Genomic DNA, 21,434 nt, shown 5'->3' with positions numbered 1-21,434 from the left:
TGGTATGGAGAAAGCGGACAGGGAGAAGCTTTTCTCCCTCTCTCATAATACCAAAAAGCGGGGTCATCTGCTGAAGCTGGAGGGTGAGATTCAAAACAGATCAAAGGAAGTTTTTCTTCACACAACGCATAGTTGCATTGTGGAACTCCCTGCCCCAGGATGTGGTGATGGCTGCCAACTTGGAAGGCTTTAAGAGGGGAGTGGAGATTTTCACGGAGGGGAGGGCTATCCATGGCTACTAGTCAAAATGGATACTGGTCATGATACATACCTATTCTCTCTAGTCTCAGAGGAGCATGCCTATTATATTAGGTGCTTCGGAAGACAGGCAGGACAATGTTGCTGCCGTTGTCTTGCTTGTGGGCTTCCTGGAGGCACCTGGTTGGCCACTGTGTGAACAGACTGCTGGACTTGATGGACCTTGGTTGGATCCAGCATGGCCTTTCTTATGTTCTTAGAAAGAAGTAGTTTGCGGCCACGCTGGCGCAAAAGCAACACCCACAGCCAAGAACCCAAGCTACACAAATGCCTTTTATCAACCGTTTCCGCCCCACACACATCTTTTTATTTTATGATCATCCAACTCAAAAGCATGCACACCGAATTGTGTCATTTGGGTTGGTCCTAATAAGATGTATTTTCTGACCTGGATGGTCCAGGCTGGCCCGATCTTGTCAGATTTTAGAAGCTAAGCAGGGTTGACATTGGTTAATATTTGGATGGGAGACCACCAAGGAAGTCCAGGGCCGCCACGCAGAGGCAAGCAATGGCAAACCACCTCTGCTCATCTCCTGCCTTGAAAACCCTACGGGGTCATCAGAAGTCAGAGGTGATCTCAGAGTACTTTCCACCTCAATAAGAGATAGACCAAGTTTGAGACAAAGTTAGAGTCAACCACAGAGAAGAATGAAAATAACGGCCTTGTTTCAGATGGACCCAAGTGCCCACATTTAGGAACCTATTCCATAGGTTGTATAAACCATGTTTAAAGAAGATCAGTCGATTTCTCCCCTAGAAGAAGAGCTGGTTTTTATACCCAAATTTTCTCTACCTTTAAGGAGTCTCAAACCGGCTTACAATCTCCCTCCCTTCCTCTCCTCACAACAGACACCTTACAAGGTAGGTGGGGCTGAGAGTTCAGAGAGAACTGTGACTAGCCCAAGGTCACCCAGCAGGCTTCATGTAGGAAGTGGGGAAACCAACCTGGTTCTCCAGATTAGAGCCCGCTGCTCAAGCGGAGGAGTGGGGAATCGAACCTGGTTCTCCAGATTACAGTCCACTGCTCCTAACCACTACACCATGCTGGCTATCACTGAATTCCTCTTCTTACAGTGCCATTTTCAACATAGTTACATCCTTCTAAACCCACCGAAGCTCCCAAGCATAGAAGAATGAAACCCTGCTTAGGTGGACACTGCCAAACATTTATCAGGGGGTGGGTGGGAGCGTAAGATTCACAGAGGAAGTGACCCATAATCTCACGTCTATGAAACATCTCTGAAAACTGCAACGGCAGCTAATACGCACTGCAGATTATTAGTCAGCCCCCACCGGAAGAGATGCAACCCCGATCCTTCTTTTCTGCCGAGTCCTCTCTCCCTTCTAATATGAAGACTCTCCCAATCGCACAGCCAGTTGGTGAAAAAATATGGGACTAAACCAAAGTGCCCCCCGCACCCTTTTGGATATTAACTTCCAGCCTAGTAAGACCTTAAAAAAGCAAACGTACGTAAGTAGGTGCAGACGTTCGCAAAGAATGCCTACGTTAGAAATCCTAAAACAGTGACCCCTCCACCCACCCAGTGTAGCACCTACAGGATCAAGAGTGCTCATCTGGGATCCCACCGCTACCTAGGCAAATCCCAGGGGATTTGGGGCACAATGCCTGGGAAGGGTGACTTTTGGGGAAGCTGTGACTGCCACTTTTGGATGACACTCTAGGAATTCCTCCTAATCTCTGTGGTAAGGATCACAGAGCCTAGGAGAAATTCCTAGAATGTGCCTATGGAGGCCCCCCTGCTGGAAATTCACTGCTAGGACCAGGCAGTTGGGAATCCCAGTGCTCACTGATGCATTCTCTGGTACCTACTTGCTTCTTGAGTCTTGGGGACAAAACCCAAAGGGTCTTGAATTGAACAGAGAGGGAAAATACGTAACAAAGAACTCACGGTTATTCCCTGCCACAAAACTGCCCAGCTAAGAGCTGAGAACTTCCCAGGCAGGGGTGTTTGCCCGTGCCCACCGACAGAAACTTCCTAATGTCTCTCAGCGTGGGGACACCTCTCGCTGTCTCTCCGGCCATGAAAGGTGAAAATCCTAAAACCTCGAAACCAAAATCTCCTCCCCAAACCAAGGAGGAGACCCAGTCCTCCCATGTTTGCAATTGGCCTTGCAACCACTCACCCCCCATGGCTGCCCTTTTGTGGTAGTGCCTGCTACTCTTTCTCAATATACGTCAACTTTCCAGGCTGCTGGTTCAGATCGGTTTAAGGCACTGGAAATGTTTCCCAAACCATTCTCTAGAATACATCCCAGTCCATATTTTTCTGCAAAATCCACATCACTATGCTTAACTTTGCCTTTGACCCAAGGCCAAAATACTCAGCGCCTGTTGATGAACCAATGTTATCGTCAACAACGGTATCACAACGGCAGAAGCGGCAGACAGAAGTACGTCAGTCTCGAATATAAATTACTAGCCGAGTACCTTCAATACAGACAGAACGGAGAAGCTGCCCTGATTTACAAAGAGCCAAAACCTTTTAGCAGGGAACGAGCTAAGCGGCTAATGAACCAACGTTATCGCCCACAACAGTGGACAATGGCAGAAGCGGCAGGCAGAACTACGTCAGCCTCGAGTATAAATTACCAGCCACATACCTAGCTACATACCTCCAATACAGGCAAAACGGGGAACAGAAGTTGCCCTGATTTATAAAGAGCCGAAACCTTTTAGCTGGGAATGAGATAAGCGGGGCACTCGGACGTGATTCCTACTGATCTGGTTAAATCCCTCTCCCGGCAGACCGCTGGTTATTAAACCGAAAAAAAATGGCATTTTGCTTTCAAGACCCAATGCTCAAGCGCAGCCGTCACGCTTCCATTTCCCAGGACTGCATTTCCGCCTGGGAAAGAACAAACGGACCAATTGACAGCCGAGCACAGTGGGAGATCCATAATGCACGGCTCTCGCCGACAGATACAGTTGGGCTGGTTATTGCCGCTGCAGAACCACTGATAATAATTCACGGGAAATAGCCACCCGGGTAAAGAGAAACAGACAGAGAGCTGAAATTGTCACGGGAAGTCGCCTGACGCAAAGCAGTGTGTTCAGATTCTGTTGAGCTCTCAGGTGAAGGTGGCCAGGAACCAGGTGAAGAACGGAGCGGCTTGTTAAAATAAGACATTTGCTTGTTCCCAGAGAGGATCACCTGCGGAGCAACAGCAGAAAATGCTAGAATAAAACCGACAGTGAAAGCGCAACGATCAACAAAACTGCTAAAAATTGAAAATGGATGAATATAATTTTAGACTGTTGAAGTAAACAATAGAAATTAATGCTAAAAAATACGTTAGTAACGTTAAAACTAGTTGCACATTTAGCAAGGCAAGCATTATTATGTGACTGGAAAAGTATTAACAAAATAGAGAATGAATGAGTAAGCAAGCATTAAAAGCATCTATTACTAAGAAGCTAGAATAGTCTATAATAAAGGGACATTATTGTAATGCTATCAAAATTTTATATGTTCACCCAATATGCTTTTTGTTTTTCTTTTTTAAAATGTTTGTATTGTATGGTATTGTTTTCTACTTTTCTATGTAAATCAAATCAAATTTATTAATATGGTCAACTGACCTATCACATTCCAACACATCAAAATTTTCAAAAATAGTTTTGCACTGCAGAATCACAGACTGCCCGTACAAATAAAGATCAATAAAAACAACCTGGTTAAAATTACCACTTTAAATTGATAAAATTGTAAAATATTTGAATTCATTACTTTTCTATGTATTTTATTTTTGCTTGTATTCTTACTGAAACAAAATAAAAATCTTTTAAATAGAACAAAACATCTGAAACGCCAAGAAACTCCTCCACATGAAGCCAGCTGGGTGACCTTGGGCTAGTCACAGCTCTCTCAGCACCACCTGCCTCACAGGGTTTCTGTTGTGGGGAGAGGAACGGAAGGTGATTGTAAGCCGGTTTGATTCTTCCTTAAGTGGTAGAGAAAGTCGGCATATAAAAACCAACTCTTTATCATCATCATCATTAAGCAGCCTTTGAATCTGCAACCTAGCAGAACATCAGCATGTGACCAAAGATCAAAGCAACTTTACGGTGCAGCCAACAGTACCTTCATAGTTTGCAACAACAAAGTTTGCGACGCTTCTTAGCCCAGTATACCTTTGACACACGCAAAGCAATCCAGCCCATCGACACCACGCACAAGCCAGCCGCCTCTTGTAACTCCAGGCCTTCACATGAGAAGGAAACGTGACTCATTGGTGTATTACGGAGGACGCTACAAAAGGCTTTCAAACAAGTTCCAACAAGGCTGCCAAACTGCTGGTAGCTAAGTGTTTTGTGAGGTTATTACCACTTCTGCAAAAGTACTGCTCTAAGGGATGGGTGCCGTCTCGAAGGCTTTGGGTGTCACCAGCATCCACCGCTGATAGCATCAATCCAAAGCTGCACTAAGGAACTGACTCGGCAGGTACATGGTAACAAGGACTAACCGATCGCCGGCTCCCTTATCATGCACCCGTTTTCCCTTCGCCCGTTAAAAATACAGCCACAGAAACAGATTTCGATCCACCGGTGATATGTCACGCAACGAAAGCCTCCCAACTGAATGAATAGTTTTATTTGCATATAGCCTTAGGCCATTACAGATGCGTCAACAATACCACAAATGCATAATAAAAAGAAAATGCTAGGTTAAAAATTGCTGGATTGATAATAAATATACATAATAAAACTATGCTAAATTGATGCATAGAGCATTGATAGCTAAAAATTGCGGGGTTGTCCCAATCGGTCAATGAGACCTTGCAATTGTTAAAATCAACTCGAAGGATCAGCTCTCTTAGCAACCCTATTGGACCTTATTTTCTTTGCCGCCAGAGCATACAGGGAGGTCCTATAAGAAACAAACCCATCAGAGTCTTTTAACAAAAATACTAATTTCTCAGCACTAGGACAAGCGTTGAGGCCAGAAACCAATCCGGCAAGAAATTTAGCCCTGGGTTCCACATAGAGAGGGCATTTAAATAAGTAGAGGTATAAGTCCTCCAGAGCAGATGTTCCACAGATGCAAAAACGTTGATTTTTGGGAATTCGGCAATAACGCCCAGTCAATACAGCCGCTGGCTGTAGTAGTAAAGTCTCCCAATTAAAAACTGCAACAAAACGACTCACAATTCTCTTTACCTTTCATACCTGATAACAAGGCTGATGAAAGAAAGCAAAAATAGAGCACACAGCAGTAATGACAAATCAAAAATCTGGTCTACTGGAATCTGGTCTTCTCAGAATCACAGCAGTTAAAAAGAGTTATTATCTATGTATTTACTTGATTTACATCCAACCTTTCTCTCCCCATGGGGACCCAAGGTGGCTTACATCGTACTCCTCTCCTCCGCTTTATCCTCACCCCAACCCTGTGAGGTAGGTTTGGCTGAGTGTGCATGACTGGCCCAAGGTCACCCAGCAAGTTTCCATGGCACTGGTGATTTGAACCCGGGTCTCCCAGATCCTAGTCCGAAACTCTAACCCAGGGGTGTCAAACATAAGGGCCAGATTCAGCCCCATGAGAGCGCTTATCTGGCCTGCAAGGCAGCCCCCCCCCCACCCCCCATCTGGGCTGGTGAGGTATGGGCCGGCCTGACCAAGCAACATATATGTCATTTCCGGCCCTCGTAACAATTGAGTTCGACATCCCCTGCTCTAACCACTATACCACACTAGTTCCCTCACCAAAGGGCAGGAGTCCCTAAAAGATAACCTAAGGTGATGCTAACTTTTCCATTGCCGGCTAGATCTCAGAGCCTAGAAATGCTTCCATACCACAAGAAACTCTACTGCTGGAGCAAAATCCTTTGGAAGGGATCAGCAGGTATACTCCGCTCTCTGGCAATCTGGGGGACAAGCTAAAAATGTATGGCTGTCATTATTATTTACAACTTTTGTCTCCCATCTTTTTGCCCAATTCAGGCCACAGAGGTGGCTGACAAAGGAAAAGAGCACACTAAAAGAGGCCCTGGGGAGCCGCTCAGTCTGAGTAGACAAAACTGACCTTGAGGTAACGGGGAACGTGTAAGGTCCCAGGTTCAATCCCTGGCATCTCCAGTTAAAGGGACCAGGCAAGTAGGGGATGTGAAAGACCTCCGCCTGAGACCCTGGAGAGCCGCTGCCAGTCAGGAGACAATACTGACTTTGATGGATCAAGGGTCTGATTCAATATAAGGCAGCTTTATGTGTTCATATGTTCAAAATACATAGGATGCAAGCATTTTGGGGAGGGGCCGTGGCTCAGTGGCAGAGCCTCTGCTTTGCATGCAGAAGGTCTCAGATTCAATCCCAGGCATCTCCAGTTAAAGGGACTAGGCAAGTAGGTGATGTGAAAGACCCCTGCCTGAGACCCTGGAGAGCAGCTGCCGGTCTGAGCAGAAAATACTGACTTTGATGGACCAAGGGTCCGATTCAGTAGAAGGCAGCTTCATGTGATGGTTGGATTCAGTAGGAGGCAGCTTAATGTGTTCATCGCAAAACTGATATATAAACAGAGGGCTGCAAATTGAAGCAGGCATTGAGGGAACGCCAGATGAAACAAAAAAAAGTTGTCACGCTGCTGACAGAAGACCGTGATAGAAGGGTGTGCATTATCTCACACATGAGAATTTATATTTATTTTGGCTATGCCTTGGAAGGGTGGGGAACTCAAAGGGGCTTCCAAAGAGGTCCCAGGCTGCTGGATTTCGCATGCTTCATTCCTATCCCACTGGAAATTCCCCTGTGCACTCTTCAAATAGAAACCTTACACCAGGTAGCTGACAGCCTGTGGAAATTGAGCCGATAGCAGGTCAGGACCACGGGGAAGCCCTAACTGGTAATTCCCAGCAGCACTGCAAAAATCCTAGTTTAAACACATTACCGTAGTTTTCCCAAGTGTGACATGCACCAGTATGTATTTCCTCATTTGGCACTAAGACACTGTGGTGGTAGGATGTCATCAAATCGCAAACCAACTTATGACAACCCCGTAGGGTTTTCAAGGCAAGAGATGTTCAGAGGTGGTTTGCCATTGCCTGCCTCTGGGTAGTGACCCCAAACTTCCTTGGTAGGTCACCCATAAGAGGATGAACCAGGGCTGAACCTGCTTAGCTTCTGAGATCTGATGAGATCGAGGTAGCCTTGGACATCCAGGTCAGGGCAGAGGTAGTTTGCCATTGCTTGCCTCTGAATCACAACCCTGGACTTCCTTGGGGGTCCCCATCCAAACACTAACCAGGGCAGACCCTGCTTCTATGAATCAATGTCCTCCAAAATGTCCTGTCCTTAACAGCCTTGCTCAGGTCTTGCGAACTGAGGGCAGTGGCTTCCTTCATAGAGTCCCATCCATCTCTTGTTGGGTCTTCCTCTTTTCCTGCTGCCTTTGACTTTTCTTAGCACGACTGTCTTTTCCAGGTCTTTAGATGATGCCTAAGTATCTCTCATATTATTGTCGAAGGCTTTCACGGTCAGAGTTCATTGGTTCTTGTAGGTTATCCGGGCTGTGTAACCGTGGTCTTGGAATTTTCTTTCCTGACGTTTCGCCAGCAACTGTGGCAGGCATCTTCAGAGTAGTAACACTGAAGGACAGTGTCTCTCAGTGTCAAGGGTGTAGGAAGAGTAATATATAGTCAGAAAGGGGTTGGGTTTGAGCTGAGTATTGTCCTGCAAAAGTATTGTCCTGTAAGTATCAAGATAATGTGCTAATGAGGGTATGGTATGTTAATATGGAACCATTGTATCCTGAAGTGATCTGTTAATGTGTGTAATCCAAAGCTAATCTGTATGGCTATTGTTGAATGTTGTCTTTGTCTGGAGGTTTTTCAGGGCAGGAAGCCAAGCCTTATTCATTCTTAAACTCTCCTCTTTTCTGTTAAAGTTGTGCTGATGTTTATGAATTTCAATGGCTTCTCTGTGCAATCTGACAAAATAGTTGGTAGAATTGTCCAATCTTTCAGTGTCTTGGAATAAGACCCTGTGTCCTGTTTGTGTCAGTCCATGTTCAGCCACTGCTGATTTCTCAGGTTGGCCAAGTCTGCAGTATCTTTCATGTTCTTTTATCCTTGTTTGTATGCTGCGTTTTGTGGTCCCGATGTAAACTTCTCCACAGCTGCAAGGTATACGATATACTCCTGCAGAGGTGAGGGGGTCTCTTTTGTCTTTTGCTGATCGTAGCATTTGTTGTATTTTCTTGGTGGGTTTAAACACTGTTTGTAGGTTATGTTTTTTCAAAAGTTTCTCCATCCTATCAGTGACTCCTTTAATAAATGGCAAGAATACCTTTCCTATGGGAGACTGTTTTTCTTGAGTTTTCTGATTTTTGTTTGGTTTAATGGCCCTTCTGATTTCATTCTTGGAGTAGCCGTTTGCTAGCAGTGCGTGATTTAGATGATTAGTTTCTTCTTTGAGAAACTGTGGTTCACAGATCCGTCTTGCACGGTCCATTAATGTTTTGATTATTCCTCTTTTCTGTCGGGGGTGGTGGTTGGAGTTTTTGTGTAAGTAGCGATCTGTGTGAGTTGGTTTCCGGTAGACCTTGTGACCTAACTGAAGGTTTGATTTACGGAAGACAAGGGTATCAAGAAATGGGAGTTTACCCTCAATTTCCTTTTCCATGGTAAACTGAATGTTTGGATGGATATTATTAAGATGGTTTAGAAAGTCCATTAATTTTTCTTCACCATGGCTCCAAATGGTAAATGTATCATCTACGAACCTGAACCAAAACGCAGCATACAAACAAGGATAAAAGAACATGAAAGATACTGCAGACTTGGCCAACCTGAGAAATCAGCAGTGGCTGAACATGGACTGACACAAACAGGACACAGGGTCTTATTCCAAGACACTGAAAGATTGGACAATTCTACCAACTATTTTGTCAGATTGCACAGAGAAGCCATTGAAATTCATAAACATCAGCACAACTTTAACAGAAAAGAGGAGAGTTTAAGAATGAATAAGGCTTGGCTTCCTGCCCTGAAAAACCTCCAGACAAAGACAACATTCAACAATAGCCATACAGATTAGCTTTGGATTACACACATTAACAGATCACTTCAGGATACAATGGTTCCATATTAACATACCATACCCTCATTAGCACATTATCTTGATACTTACAGGACAATACTTTTGCAGGACAATACTCAGCTCAAACCCAACCCCTTTCTGACTATATATTACTCTTCCTACACCCTTGACACTGAGAGACACTGTCCTTCAGTGTTACTACTCTGAAGATGCCTGCCACAGTTGCTGGCGAAACGTCAGGAAAGAAAATTCCAAGACCACGGTTACACAGCCCGGATAACCTACAAGAACCAAGGATGGAGAAACTTTTGAAAAAACATAACCTACAAACAGTGTTTAAACCCACCAAGAAAATACAACAAATGCTACGATCAGCAAAAGACAAAAGAGACCCCCTCACCTCTGCAGGAGTATATCGTATACCTTGCAGCTGTGGAGAAGTTTACATCGGGACCACAAAACGCAGCATACAAACAAGGATAAAAGAACATGAAAGATACTGCAGACTTGGCCAACCTGAGAAATCAGCAGTGGCTGAACATGGACTGACACAAACAGGACACAGGGTCTTATTCCAAGACACTGAAAGACTGGACAATTCTACCAACTATTTTGTCAGATTGCACAGAGAAGCCATTGAAATTCATAAACATCAGCACAACTTTAACAGAAAAGAGGAGAGTTTAAGAATGAATAAGGCTTGGCTTCCTGCCCTGAAAAACCTCCAGACAAAGACAACATTCAACAATAGCCATACAGATTAGTTTTGGATTACACACATTAACAGATCACTTCAGGATACAATGGTTCCATATCAACATACCATACCCTCATTAGCACATTATCTTGATACTTACAGGACAATACTTTTGCAGGACAATACTCAGCTCAAACCCAACCCCTTTCTGACTATATATTACTCTTCCTACACCCTTGACACTGAGAGACACTGTCCTTCAGTGTTACTACTCTGAAGATGCCTGCCACAGTTGCTGGCGAAACGTCAGGAAAGAAAATTCCAAGACCACGGTTACACAGCCCGGATAACCTACAAGAACCAATATCTCTCATATTGCTGGAAAGAGGTGGCAGGTTACCCCTCAATTAAGATAAAACAGTATAAAAAGTAGGGTTGACAGAATTACACTGAAAGAAGAAGGAAAGGATATCTTTGTTTCCACCGGGAAAGGCATTCTTTATAAAGATACTTTTCTGATTCTGTAGTTTTCAAGACTTCCTATTTTCAAGAAACTGTTTCTGGGGAAATGTGCTAGGCTTCAAAAGGAAGTTCCGGCATGGCCTTAACCCCACATGGATTCAAAGCGGGCCTCGAAATAACCAGCACTTCCCTTTCAGTGGTGGTAGCCAGTCTTTTTTTGAGGAAGTTGTCGGGCTGTTACTGTTGCATAGAATCACAGAGTTGGAAGGGACCACCAGGGTCATCTAGTCCAATCCCCCGCACAATGCAGGACATTCACAACTACCTCCCCCCTACACACCCGTGACCCCTAATCCATGCCCAGAAGATGGTCAAGATGCCCTCCCTCTCATGACCTGCCTAAGATCATAGAATCAGCATTGCTGACAGATGGCCATCTAGCCTCTGCTTAAAAACCACCAGGGAAGGAGAGCTCACCACCTCCCGAGGAAGCCTGTTCCACTGAGGAACTGCTCTAACTGTTGGAAACTCTTTTAGTTTACTTTCAACCCGTTGGTTCTGGTCCAACCTTCAGGGACAACAGAAAAAAACTCGGCACCCTCCTCTAAATGACAGGCCTTCAAGTACTTGAAGATGGTTTTATCATATCCCCTCTCAGTCTTCTCCTCTCCTGGCTAAACATACCCAGCTCCTTCAACCTTTCTTCATAGGACTTGGTCTCCAGACCCCTCACCATCTTTGTTGCCCTCCTCTGGACACGTTCCAGCTTGTCTACATCTTTCTTAAATTGTGGTGCCCAAAACTGAACACAGTACTCTAGCTGAGATCTAAGAATAAAGTGATACCATCACTTCACGTGCAAATCTTTATTGTTCTCCTCTCCAGTCATTGCAATTCAACCTCTCAAAGGACAAAAAAGCCCTGCTACCTTCTCGTTCATAAACCTAACCAAAGAATATTCACCGTGAAACAGTTCCAAAACCGGGAAATGCACAGAACTGAACGGAAGGGAACCGTTCGCCTTGCAAACGGGATTGCATAAATAAACCACACTGGTGGATCCACCAGGAATTTCCACTGGCCGAAGGAGTTTCCTTCCACAGGATGTGAACTGCTTGCCTAAACTGCAACCTAAAAACGTATCCCATAACGCTACTCCTGGGAACAGGGGACCCTTACGAACAGCATTAAGGGGCCCGCCGGAGGAGAGAATTGGTAGAAACCGGCCAACCATGGAAATCCTCTATGCACTCTGAGCCTAAGAGAATGCTGGTTGGCATGTATCTAGGGCGCTCTATTGACGTGTTTTTTAATGAAGTATGTCAGGTTCCTTTGGTCACACGGAAACACAATTCACCCGGGATTGTGGAGCATATTATTTTCGATCAGGGATCCCCAATGTTGTGCTCGTGAGCACCATGGTGTCTGCTGACACCTTTCCTGGTGCCCGTCAAGTGTTTTTTAGAAAGGGGTTGGGGCCAGGTGGGACTTTAGCCCAGCAAGGCTTCTGATTGGCTGTGCAGACTTAAAAAAAACCATTGCGTTGGCCGCAGCACAAAGATCTTCCCTGTACGGCTGAAGCTAACACTTGGCTACAGAGTAAGGGGGCTGTGGACTCTAATCTGAGAACCGGGTTCAATTCCCCACTCTCCCACATGAACGGCGGACTCTGATCTGGGGAACCAGGTTCGATTCCCCACTCCCCCACGAGCGGCGGACTCTGATCTGGTGGACCGGGATGGTTTCCCCACTCGTACACATGAAGCCAGCTGGGTGACCTTGGGCTAGTCACAGCTCTCTTAGAGCTCTCTCAGCCATTTTGTTGCTGTGCCCACCACGTTGTGTCAGAACTCCAAATGGGACTGCAGGCTCAAAAAGATTGGAGACCCCTGATTTAGACCGTACTTTCCCAGTTGTAGAATTTTTTTGGTGGGGGGGACTCCAGTGTTATGCCGTTGTCCTTGGAAATACATTTTTTGACCCCCTTTATGGCGCTACTGTGCCAGCCTGGGTAGCTGTAAGTGGAATAGGCTTCTTCAGGAGGTGCTGGGCTCTCCTTCTTTGGAGGATTTTAAGCAGAGGCTAGATGGCCGTCTATCAGCAAGGCTGATTCTGTGAACTTAGGCAGATCATGAGAGGGAGGGCAAGAAGGGTTGCATCAATGCTTGGGTCTTGTGGTCCTTTCTTGCATGCCCAGGGATATGCTTATCACCACCTTGGGGTCAGGAAGCAATTTTCCTCCAGGCCAGGGATCCTGGAGGATTTTTGTTGGCATCTTCTGGGCATGGAGTAGGGGGTCACTGTGTGTTTGGGGGGAGGTAGTTGTGAATTTCCTGCATTGTGCGGGGGGTTGGACTAGATGGCCCTGATGGTCCTTTCCAACTCTATGATTCTAAGACCACCATCACATCCCACACTGGCAAATAAGAAGTATCTCTTATCCTCAGTGTTTATACATGGGCACAGGAGAACTTCGTATCAGATGACCCACAAGATTATCAGCACCACGCCTATGGGTAATCTTTACGATATCACACACCTCTTAAAAGGTTACGGCTAATGGTTTCTAAACTGAACCGAAGCTATTCCGTTAACTGAACATTTACCAGAAAATACATTCCAAATTACTGGAGAAACCTCTGTTTTCCCTGCTCTACCGCTGTTTAAATGGTGTCTTGTTAGCAGAAAGCTGCAGGTAAGGATTTAATGGGCCAGCATCCATTCTGCCTCTGTTAACATCATGCACAGAGGGAAAATATCCTGTGCACTTAATTGTTCATTAACGCCTGGGGACGCAGGAAATGACCCAGGTGAGTCTTCAAAGCACCAGGAATACACGAGGAATACCAGGGGTCTTTAAACTATCAATCGTAAGGTTGGCTAAATGAAAAAGCGCATGTGGCAGTGGGAAGTGCCGTCAAGTTGCAGATGAGTGATGGCGACCCCATCGAGTTTTCGAAGCAAGGTACATTCAGAGGTGGTTTGCCACTGTCTGCCTCTGCATAGCAACCTTTGGTGGTCTCCCATCCAAGTACTAACCAGGGCTGACCCTGCTTAGTTTCTGAGATCTGATGAGATCGAGGTAGCCTGGGACATCCAGGTCAGGGCAGAGTTGGTTTGCCATCGCCTGCCTCTGCGTAGCAACCCTGGACTTCCTCGGGGGTCTCCCGTCCAAGTGCTAGCCAGGGCTACCCCTGCTTAGCTTCCAAGATTTGTTGAGTTCAGGCTACTCTGTGCTATCCAAGGCAGGTCAGAGACGTTCATAGGTGGTTTGCCATTGTCTACCCAAGTCTGGGTATCTCAGTTGTGGTTGTAGAAAGTGTTGTCAAGTCACAACTGACTAATTGGCAACCCTGTAGTTTTCAAGGCAAGAGACATTCAGAGGTGGGTTTGCCATTGCCTGCCTCTGCTTAGCAACCCTGGACTTCCTTTGGTGGTCTCCCATCCATTTACTAAACAGGGACGACCCTGCTTAGCTTCTGAGATTGGGCTTGCCTGGATGACCCAGCTCAGAATGAGAAAGCACATATTGAGGAGGAAGAAGAGGAGGAGCAAGAAGTCGGTTTTTAAATGCCGACTTTCTCTACCACTTAAGGATCAAAGTGGCTTACAGTCACCTTCCCTTCCCCTCCCCACAACAGACACCCTGTGAGATAGGTGGGGCTGAGAAAGCTCTAACAGAGCTGTGACTAGCCCAAGGTCACCCAGCTGGCTTCATGTGTAGGAGTGGGGAAACCAACCCAGTTCACCAGATTAGCCTCCGCCGCTCATGTGGAGGAGTGGGGAATCAAACCCAGTTCTCCAGATCAGAGTCCACCACTCCAAACCACCGCTCTTAACCACTACACCACACCGGCTCACTGGAAGCAAGGGACATTGGTTATCCCGATACATTACTCTCGATCATGTGAAAGTCACATAATTAAAACGTTGGAAGGGGCCTACAGGCCATCCAGTACAATACCTCACACCATTCAAGATGACCTAAAGCATCCCTGACAAATAATCAGCCAGCCACTGAGCCAGCTGAACAAGTTGGGATACACTGTTTTGGTCCTCCAAAGCCAAAAGCAGCCAGAGGAAGAGAAGAAGAGAAAAACATTTCCAGTAACAGGAGGGCCACATGCAGGTCTCACGGCCCGTTAGAAAACAGGTTCCCAGGAAGCTTTGGAAAGCGACTCAAGAAATGCTGGGAAAGTTTCTCTTCCGAAGTTACACTCGCTTAGAATAAAAGCCTCAGCTGGATGGCCTTGGGTAGCCCCATCTCATCAGCTCTGGGAAGCTAAGCAGGGTCAGCCCTGGTCAGTACTTGGATGGGAGACTACCCAGGAAGTCCAGGGTTGCTGTCCAGAGACAGGCAATGGCAAACCATCTCTGAACGCTTTGACTTGAAAATCCTATGGGGTCACCATAAATTGGCTGTGACCTGATAGCACTTAATTATTGCCCTGACTGGGATGGAGTATGGGTCACTGTGTGTGGGTGTGTGTGGGGGGAAAGGCAGCTGTGAAATTCCTGCATTGTGCAGGGGGTTGGACTAGATGACCCAGGTGGGCCCTTCCAAGGCTAGCCTGATCTTGGAAACAGCCAAGGGAGTCCAGGGCTGCTACGCAGAGGCAGGCAATGGAAAAACCACCTCTGCCCTGACCTGGAAATTAATCTACCTACAATGTTTCTGTCCTGACCTGGATGGCTTGCCTGACCATGTCAGAAGCTAGGCAGGGTCAGCCCTGGTTAGTGTTTGTACGAGAGATCCCCCAGGGAAGTCCAGGGTTGTGATTCAGAGGCAGGCAATGGCAAACCACTCCTGCCCTGACCTGGATGGCCCAGGCAAGCCTGATCTTGTCAGATCTTAGAAGCTAAGTAGGGTGGGCCCTAGTGAGTATTTAGATGGGAGACCAACAAGGAAGTCCAGGCTTGCTACACACTTGCAGGCAATGTTCCTTTCTTGCCTTGAAAACCGTTAAGTTAACTGCAACAGTACCAGAATAAAACCACACAGCCAAAGAACGGGCTGGTTAGCTCAAATCAATTATGTGAAATTCAATTCTGGCCCTGCTCCTCTGCCCTCTATGCTTTCGCCCTCTTCGGCTTGCTTGCCAAGGCACAATTTTGGAGCGAAAGGAAGAAGCTGCAAGTCAGCAAAGTTATCCGTTCAGCATCAAGACACTTGAACACATGAAGCTGCCATACTGAATCAGACCCTTGGTCCATCAAAGTCAGTATTGTCTACACGTTCAGGCAGCGGCTCTCCAGGGTCTCAGGCAGAGGTCTTTCCCATCACCTACTTGCCTAGTCCCTTTAACTGGAGATGCCGGGGATTGAACCTGGGACCTTCTGCATGCCAAACAGATGCTCTACCACTGAGCCCCATCCCCTCCCCACTCTTGCCCAACAACCAGATCTCTCTTGAGGTCCCCACCGGATACCTTATCCTGCGGCCACTTCCTTCCTAAGTATCTAACACGTCTTTTTACCTGATCTGACTATCTCAGAGCGGCATGTTGAGTTACCCCATCCCCGTTTTAACCCACCCAGTCAAATGGATTATGCTGAAAGAACCTGATTGGCCCAAGGTCTCCCAGAAAGCTTCACGGTGGTGCGGTATTTTAAAGCCTGGCCTCCGAGATCCAAGCCGGACACACTAACCATACGCCACACTGCTTCCAGGAAAGATCTGGTCAACAACTCACATCCGTTCCACCTCAGTGTCCAGCGTGACTTGTGACTTTCCCCCCACTTGCTCTCCGGTTCCATCTTCCTTTAACACCACTACTCACCATTTCCTCAGTTAATTCCCCATTCTTCCGTCCACCAGGTCTCTTTTCGCTACCCTGATGATAACTACAGAGTTACCGTCGTGTCGCTGTGTTCCAGCAAAAACAAACAGCAGTTTATTTTTAACTGTACACCCTGTTTCTGACCCCAAAAGTCTGAATTCTTCAACAAAAGGACTTAAACAAAAAAAAGACTCCCATCGCAAAATCACTGCTTTGGGATTTAATATATTTTATATCGCTTACCCCGCCTTTCTCTTTTGAACAAAGGCTCAGCAATTCTCAGTCTTTAAAGATGTTCGTAGAAAAGAGCAAGAGTCCAGTAGCACCTTAAAGACTAACAACATTTGTGGCAGGGTATGAGCTTTTGTGAGCCACAGCTCACTTAGAGAACCATAGAGTCGGAAGGGATCACCAGGGTCATCTAGTACAACCCCCTGCACAATGCAAGAAATTCACAACTACCTAGCCCCCACACCACCAGTGATCCCTACTCCATGCCCAGAAGATTGCCCATAGGGAATGCATGATTGCCCATAGAGAATCAGGCTTGCCCACAGGGAATAAGGGAAACCACACAGAATGCTAGAGTTGGAAGGGACCACCAGGGTCATCTAGTCCAACCCCCTACACAATGCAGAGAATTCACAACTACCTCCCCACCCCACTCCCCCAGTGACTCCTACTCCATGCCCAGAAGATGGTCAAGATGCCCTCCCTCTCATGATCTGCCTAAGGTCATAGAGTCAGCGCTGCTGACAAATGGCCATCTAGCCTCTTCTTAAAAACCTCCAGGGAAGGAGCGCTTACCCACCTCCCGAGGAAGCCTGTTCCACTGAGGAACCGCTGTTAGAAAATTCTTCCTAATGTCTAGATGGAAACTCTTTTGATTTGATTTCAACCCGTTGGTTCTGAAGATGAGGCTTCAACGCTAGCCAAACTGACAACATCCCCTTCCCAAACAGGAGTTGGACTGAAGACTGCTTATGAGTGACCCAACATCCAGAGCATCATACCGACATCTGGGGCTTCCCCATCGCTAAGCCGGAAATGCTCCAAAGCTCGCTTCAAATATTTCAGAGGCCCAACTGACCCATCGCCTCCCTTGTTTTGTCCCAGCCCTGGAGAGATTTTGTTTATTTATTTAGTTCATTTACACCCCACGCCTTTCTCCCCAAATGAGGACCCCAAAGCGGCCGACATCATTCTCCACTCCTCTGTTTTAACCGGACAACAACCCTGCGGGGTTGTTTAGGCTGAGAGAATGCGACCGGCCCAAAGTTCGCCCAGTGAGCTTCCAGGGCACAAGTGGGGATCCGAACCCAGATCTTTCCAGCACTACACCGACACTCTCAACCAATACATCACACTGAAGCATGGCTTTAAAAAATATAAATAGATTAAAGAACAACCACCAGCCAAAGAACCTACACCAATCGAAAAAAACATTAAAAGCCGAAACCAATTTAATATTCCGGTGTCCGTCTCTTGTCAAATTTGGACAAGGCCAGGCCATTTATGTGACCCCCCACCCAATTTCCACAAAGCTGAACTAGCAAAGAGCAACATCCTCTCCACGGATGCCAAACCTTTCCCATCCAACAGTCGCATTAAAAAGAGACAGGGAGGAGGTAAAAAAAAAACGACTCACTTCCCCTCTCCAGCATGGAAGGCAGGCCGGTGGCTATTTGGGGGTCTCCCAAAACCCCCGCGAGGGCGACCCACTGATTTCCACCCCCCACATCCGACCCCCTTCTTTTCCTCTCCGCGCCACCCATTCAAGGCGGCGGGCGGGCGGGGCGGCAGCCACCCGGGCGTGAATGAACCGAGGCTGAAGGTTACCGGATTTATGAATGTCCGCGTCACGTGACCAGAACGGGAACCCGTCCGATTCACAAAAAAAACCCAACCACCCAGCTCTGTTAGGCCTGCAGCCGCCAGGCCAAGCCAGTCACCTTCCCTCACCCCAGGCTGGCAGAGCCCCACCGGAGGGGCGCGGCTGGAGGGGAGCCAGGGCTTGCAAAAGGCGCCCCCCCCGCGCAGTTCTGCTCACGGCCGCGCCGTCTTTTTCTTGCATGCATTTCCCTTGCAAGCTGCGCTTTATTTTCCCTGCACGCTTTCCTCTCACCAGCTGCATTTTATTTTTTCCCCTGCACGCATTGCTCTCGCAAGCGGCTCTTTATTTTCCCTGCATGCTTTCCTCTTGCAAGCCGCACTTTTATTTTCCCTGCATGCATTCCTCTTGCAAGCTTTATTTTCCCTGCATATTTGTCTCTTGCAAGCTGCGCTTTATTTTCCCTGCACGCTTTCCTCTCACCAGCTGCATTTTATTTTTTTCCTGCACGCATTGCTCTTGCAAGCTGCTCTTTATTTTCCCTGCATGCTTTCCTCTTGCAAGCCGCACTTTTATTTTCCCTGCATGCATTCCTCTTGCAAGCTTTATTTTCCCTGCATATTTGTCTCTTGCAAGCTGCGCTTTATTTTCCCTGCACGCTTTCCTCTTACCAGCTGCATTTTATTTTTTTCCTGCACGCATTGCTCTTGCAAGCAGCTCTTTATTTTCCCTGCATGCTTTCCTCTTGCAAGCCGCACTTTTATTTTCCCTGCATGCATTCCTCTTGCATTTTATTTTCCCTGCACGCACTGCTCTTGCAAGCAGCTCTTTATTTTCCCTGCATGCTTTCCTCTTGCAAGCCGCACTTTTATTTTCCCTGCACGCATTCCTCTTGCAAGCTTCATTTCCCCTGCATATTTGTCTCTTGTAAGCTGCGCTTTATTTTCCCTTGCACGCTTTCCTCTTGCAAGCCGCACTTTTATTTCTCCTGCACGCATTCCTCTGGCAAGCTTTATTTTTTTCCTGCATATTTGTCTCTTGCAAGCTGCGCTTTATTTTCCCTGCACGCATTTTTCCGGCCAGCCACGTTTTCTTTTTCTTGCACGCATTTCCCCCCCCCGCAAGGCACGCTCCTCCCCTCCCCTTGCTACGAAGCCCAAGCGTCTTTTGCACGGCCCGCCTGGCCCATTCTCACGAGCACCCTTTCTCGCCCCCACCCCTTCTTCATCATCTCCTCCTCCTCCTCGCGCTCGATGCAACATCCCAGCCAGCCAGGCCAGGCCTCCCCCCCCCACATATGTCGCTCCCAACGGCGAGTGGGCCCGGGCTCCTTCCTGCCCCCGGATCTTGCAAAATAGCAAAACAAACCGAGCCCCTCCCCCGTCTCTCTCTCCCCCTCCCCCGTCTCTCTCTCCCCCTCCCCCCCGCCTCGAGGCTGGTCTCCCTCCCTCCCTCCCGCGGCCGCAGCGCAGGCCGTATGTTGTTGTTTTTTATGAATGGAAATGGGGTATGCAAATCGGAGCGATTGAAGAAAAAAAGAATTAGAAGAAAAGAAATGGCGGGTGCGAAAGCTGCAAACACACGCCAGGCCCCCGCCCGGGGGGGGGAGAGAAGTGGGCGTGCGGGGCCGGAGACAGAAAGACTCCCCGCCGTGCAAAATTGGGGACCCCCCCAGTCCAGAGCCCAGACGGCGGGGGCTCCGTGCATGGGGGGAACCCCCCAGTCCAAACGGGGGGGGGGCTCTGTGCATTAAGGCCCCCCGGCTCAAGAGCCTAGGGTCCTCTGCATTGGGGGACCCCCCAGTCCAGAGCCCAGACGGGTGGGGGCTCCGTGCATTGGGGGAACCCCCCAGTCCAAACAGGGGGGGTCCGTGCATTGGGGTCCCCCGGCTCAAGGGCCTAGACGGATGGGGGTCATCTGCCTTGGGGGACCCCCCAGTCCAGAGCCCAGACGGGCGGGGGCTCCGTGCAAAAGGGGACCCCCCAGTCCAGAGCCTAGAGGGGGGGGCTCCGTGCATTGGGGAACCCCCCCAGTCCAAACAGGGGGGGGGTCCGTGCATTGAGGTCCCCCGGCTCAAGAGCCTAGACGGATGGGGATCCTCTGCCTTGGGGGACCCCCCCCCCAGTCCAGAGCCCAGACGGGCGGGGGCTCCGTGCAAAAGGGGACCCCCCAGTCCAGAGCCTAGAGGGGGGGCTCCCGTGCATTGGGGGACCCCCCAGTCCAAACAGGGGGGTCCGTGCATTGAGGTCCCCCGGCTCAAGAGCCTAGACGGATGGGGGTCCTCTGCCTTGGGGGACCCCCCAGTCCAGAGCCCAGACGGGCCGGGGCTCCGTGCAATAGGGGACCCCCCCAGTCCAGAGCCTAGAGGGGGGGGGCTCCGTGCATTGGGGGACCCCCAGTCCAAACGGGGGGGGTCCGTGCATTGGGGTCCCCCGGCTCAAGAGCCTAGACGGATGGGGGTCCTCTGCCTTGGGGGACCCCCCCAGGCCAGGACCTAGACTGGGGGGCTCCGTGCAAAAGGGGACCCCCCAGTCCAGAGCCTAGAGGGGGGGCTCCGTGCATTGGGGGACCCCCCAGTCCAAACAGGGGGGGGTCCGTGCATTGGGGTCCCCCGGCTCACGAGCCTAGACGGATGGGGGTCCTCTGCCTTGGGGGACCCCCCCAGTCCAGAACCTAGACTGGGGGGCTCCGTGCATGCAAGGGAAAGGCCCACCCGCCCCGGGAAAGAGCCCCAAAGGCGATCCGACGGGGGGGGGACGGCACTCCAGGCGTCCCCCCCCGGCATCCCCGGCGCCCCCTTCCCCAGCCCCCCTCTCCAGCCAGATGTCCCCCCCCCCCGCGGCCACTCACTCGTCCGGGCGGCCCTCCTCGGTCATCTTCTCCCCCTCCCCGGCGTGGCTCTCAGCCCCCTCTTCATCCTCGCCTCTTACATCGCGGGGGGGGGGGTCGCGCCTGGTCCGCCGAGGAAAGAGCGGGGGGGGGGGGGAGGCCGGGGGGGCTCAGCGGGGGTCGGGGGGGCGCTCAGCGGGGGGGGGCAGGCGGCGGCGGCCCCGTCCCAGCCCCATCGCTGCCTTTACTCCATGTTGGATCCTGGGGGGGGGAGGGGGGGAGCGGGGCGGAAGCGATGACGTCACCCGGGAGGGGGGAGCGCCGCCTCCGGAGGCGCCCCGCCCGTCCCCAGCGGGTTGCCAACCTCCGGGCGGGGGGCGCCTGGAGATTTCCGGGGGTCCCCCCTGCTTTTTCGATGCCCCCCTCCAGAAAACGGCTTTTTTGTAGGGGGGGAACTCCGTGGCATCGTAGACCAATGAGGTCCCTCCCCTCCCCCTCCCCACGAAGTCCCTCCCCGCCCTCCTA

General features: G+C 49.1%; 1 protein-coding gene across 1 annotated transcript in view; it reads right to left on the bottom strand.

Annotated features, from left to right (window-relative positions):
• Positions 1–20,966, bottom strand: part of SPRED2 (sprouty related EVH1 domain containing 2) — a 65,906-nt gene extending 44,940 nt beyond the window's left edge. Inside the window, exon 1 of the mRNA XM_056856639.1 lies at positions 20,931–20,966. Within this exon, the coding sequence (XP_056712617.1) occupies positions 20,931–20,956 (26 nt within the window). The 5' untranslated portion in view covers positions 20,957–20,966. The remainder of the gene's footprint in view (positions 1–20,930) is intronic.
• Between the last annotated feature and the right edge of the window lie 468 nt (positions 20,967–21,434).

This window comes from Euleptes europaea, chromosome 10, assembly GCF_029931775.1.
Source record: "Euleptes europaea isolate rEulEur1 chromosome 10, rEulEur1.hap1, whole genome shotgun sequence".
Taxonomy (NCBI): Eukaryota; Metazoa; Chordata; class Lepidosauria; order Squamata; family Sphaerodactylidae; genus Euleptes; species Euleptes europaea.
The sequence above is the reverse complement of the archived record's forward strand: the minus strand, read 5'-3'. Positions and strand labels throughout refer to the sequence as shown.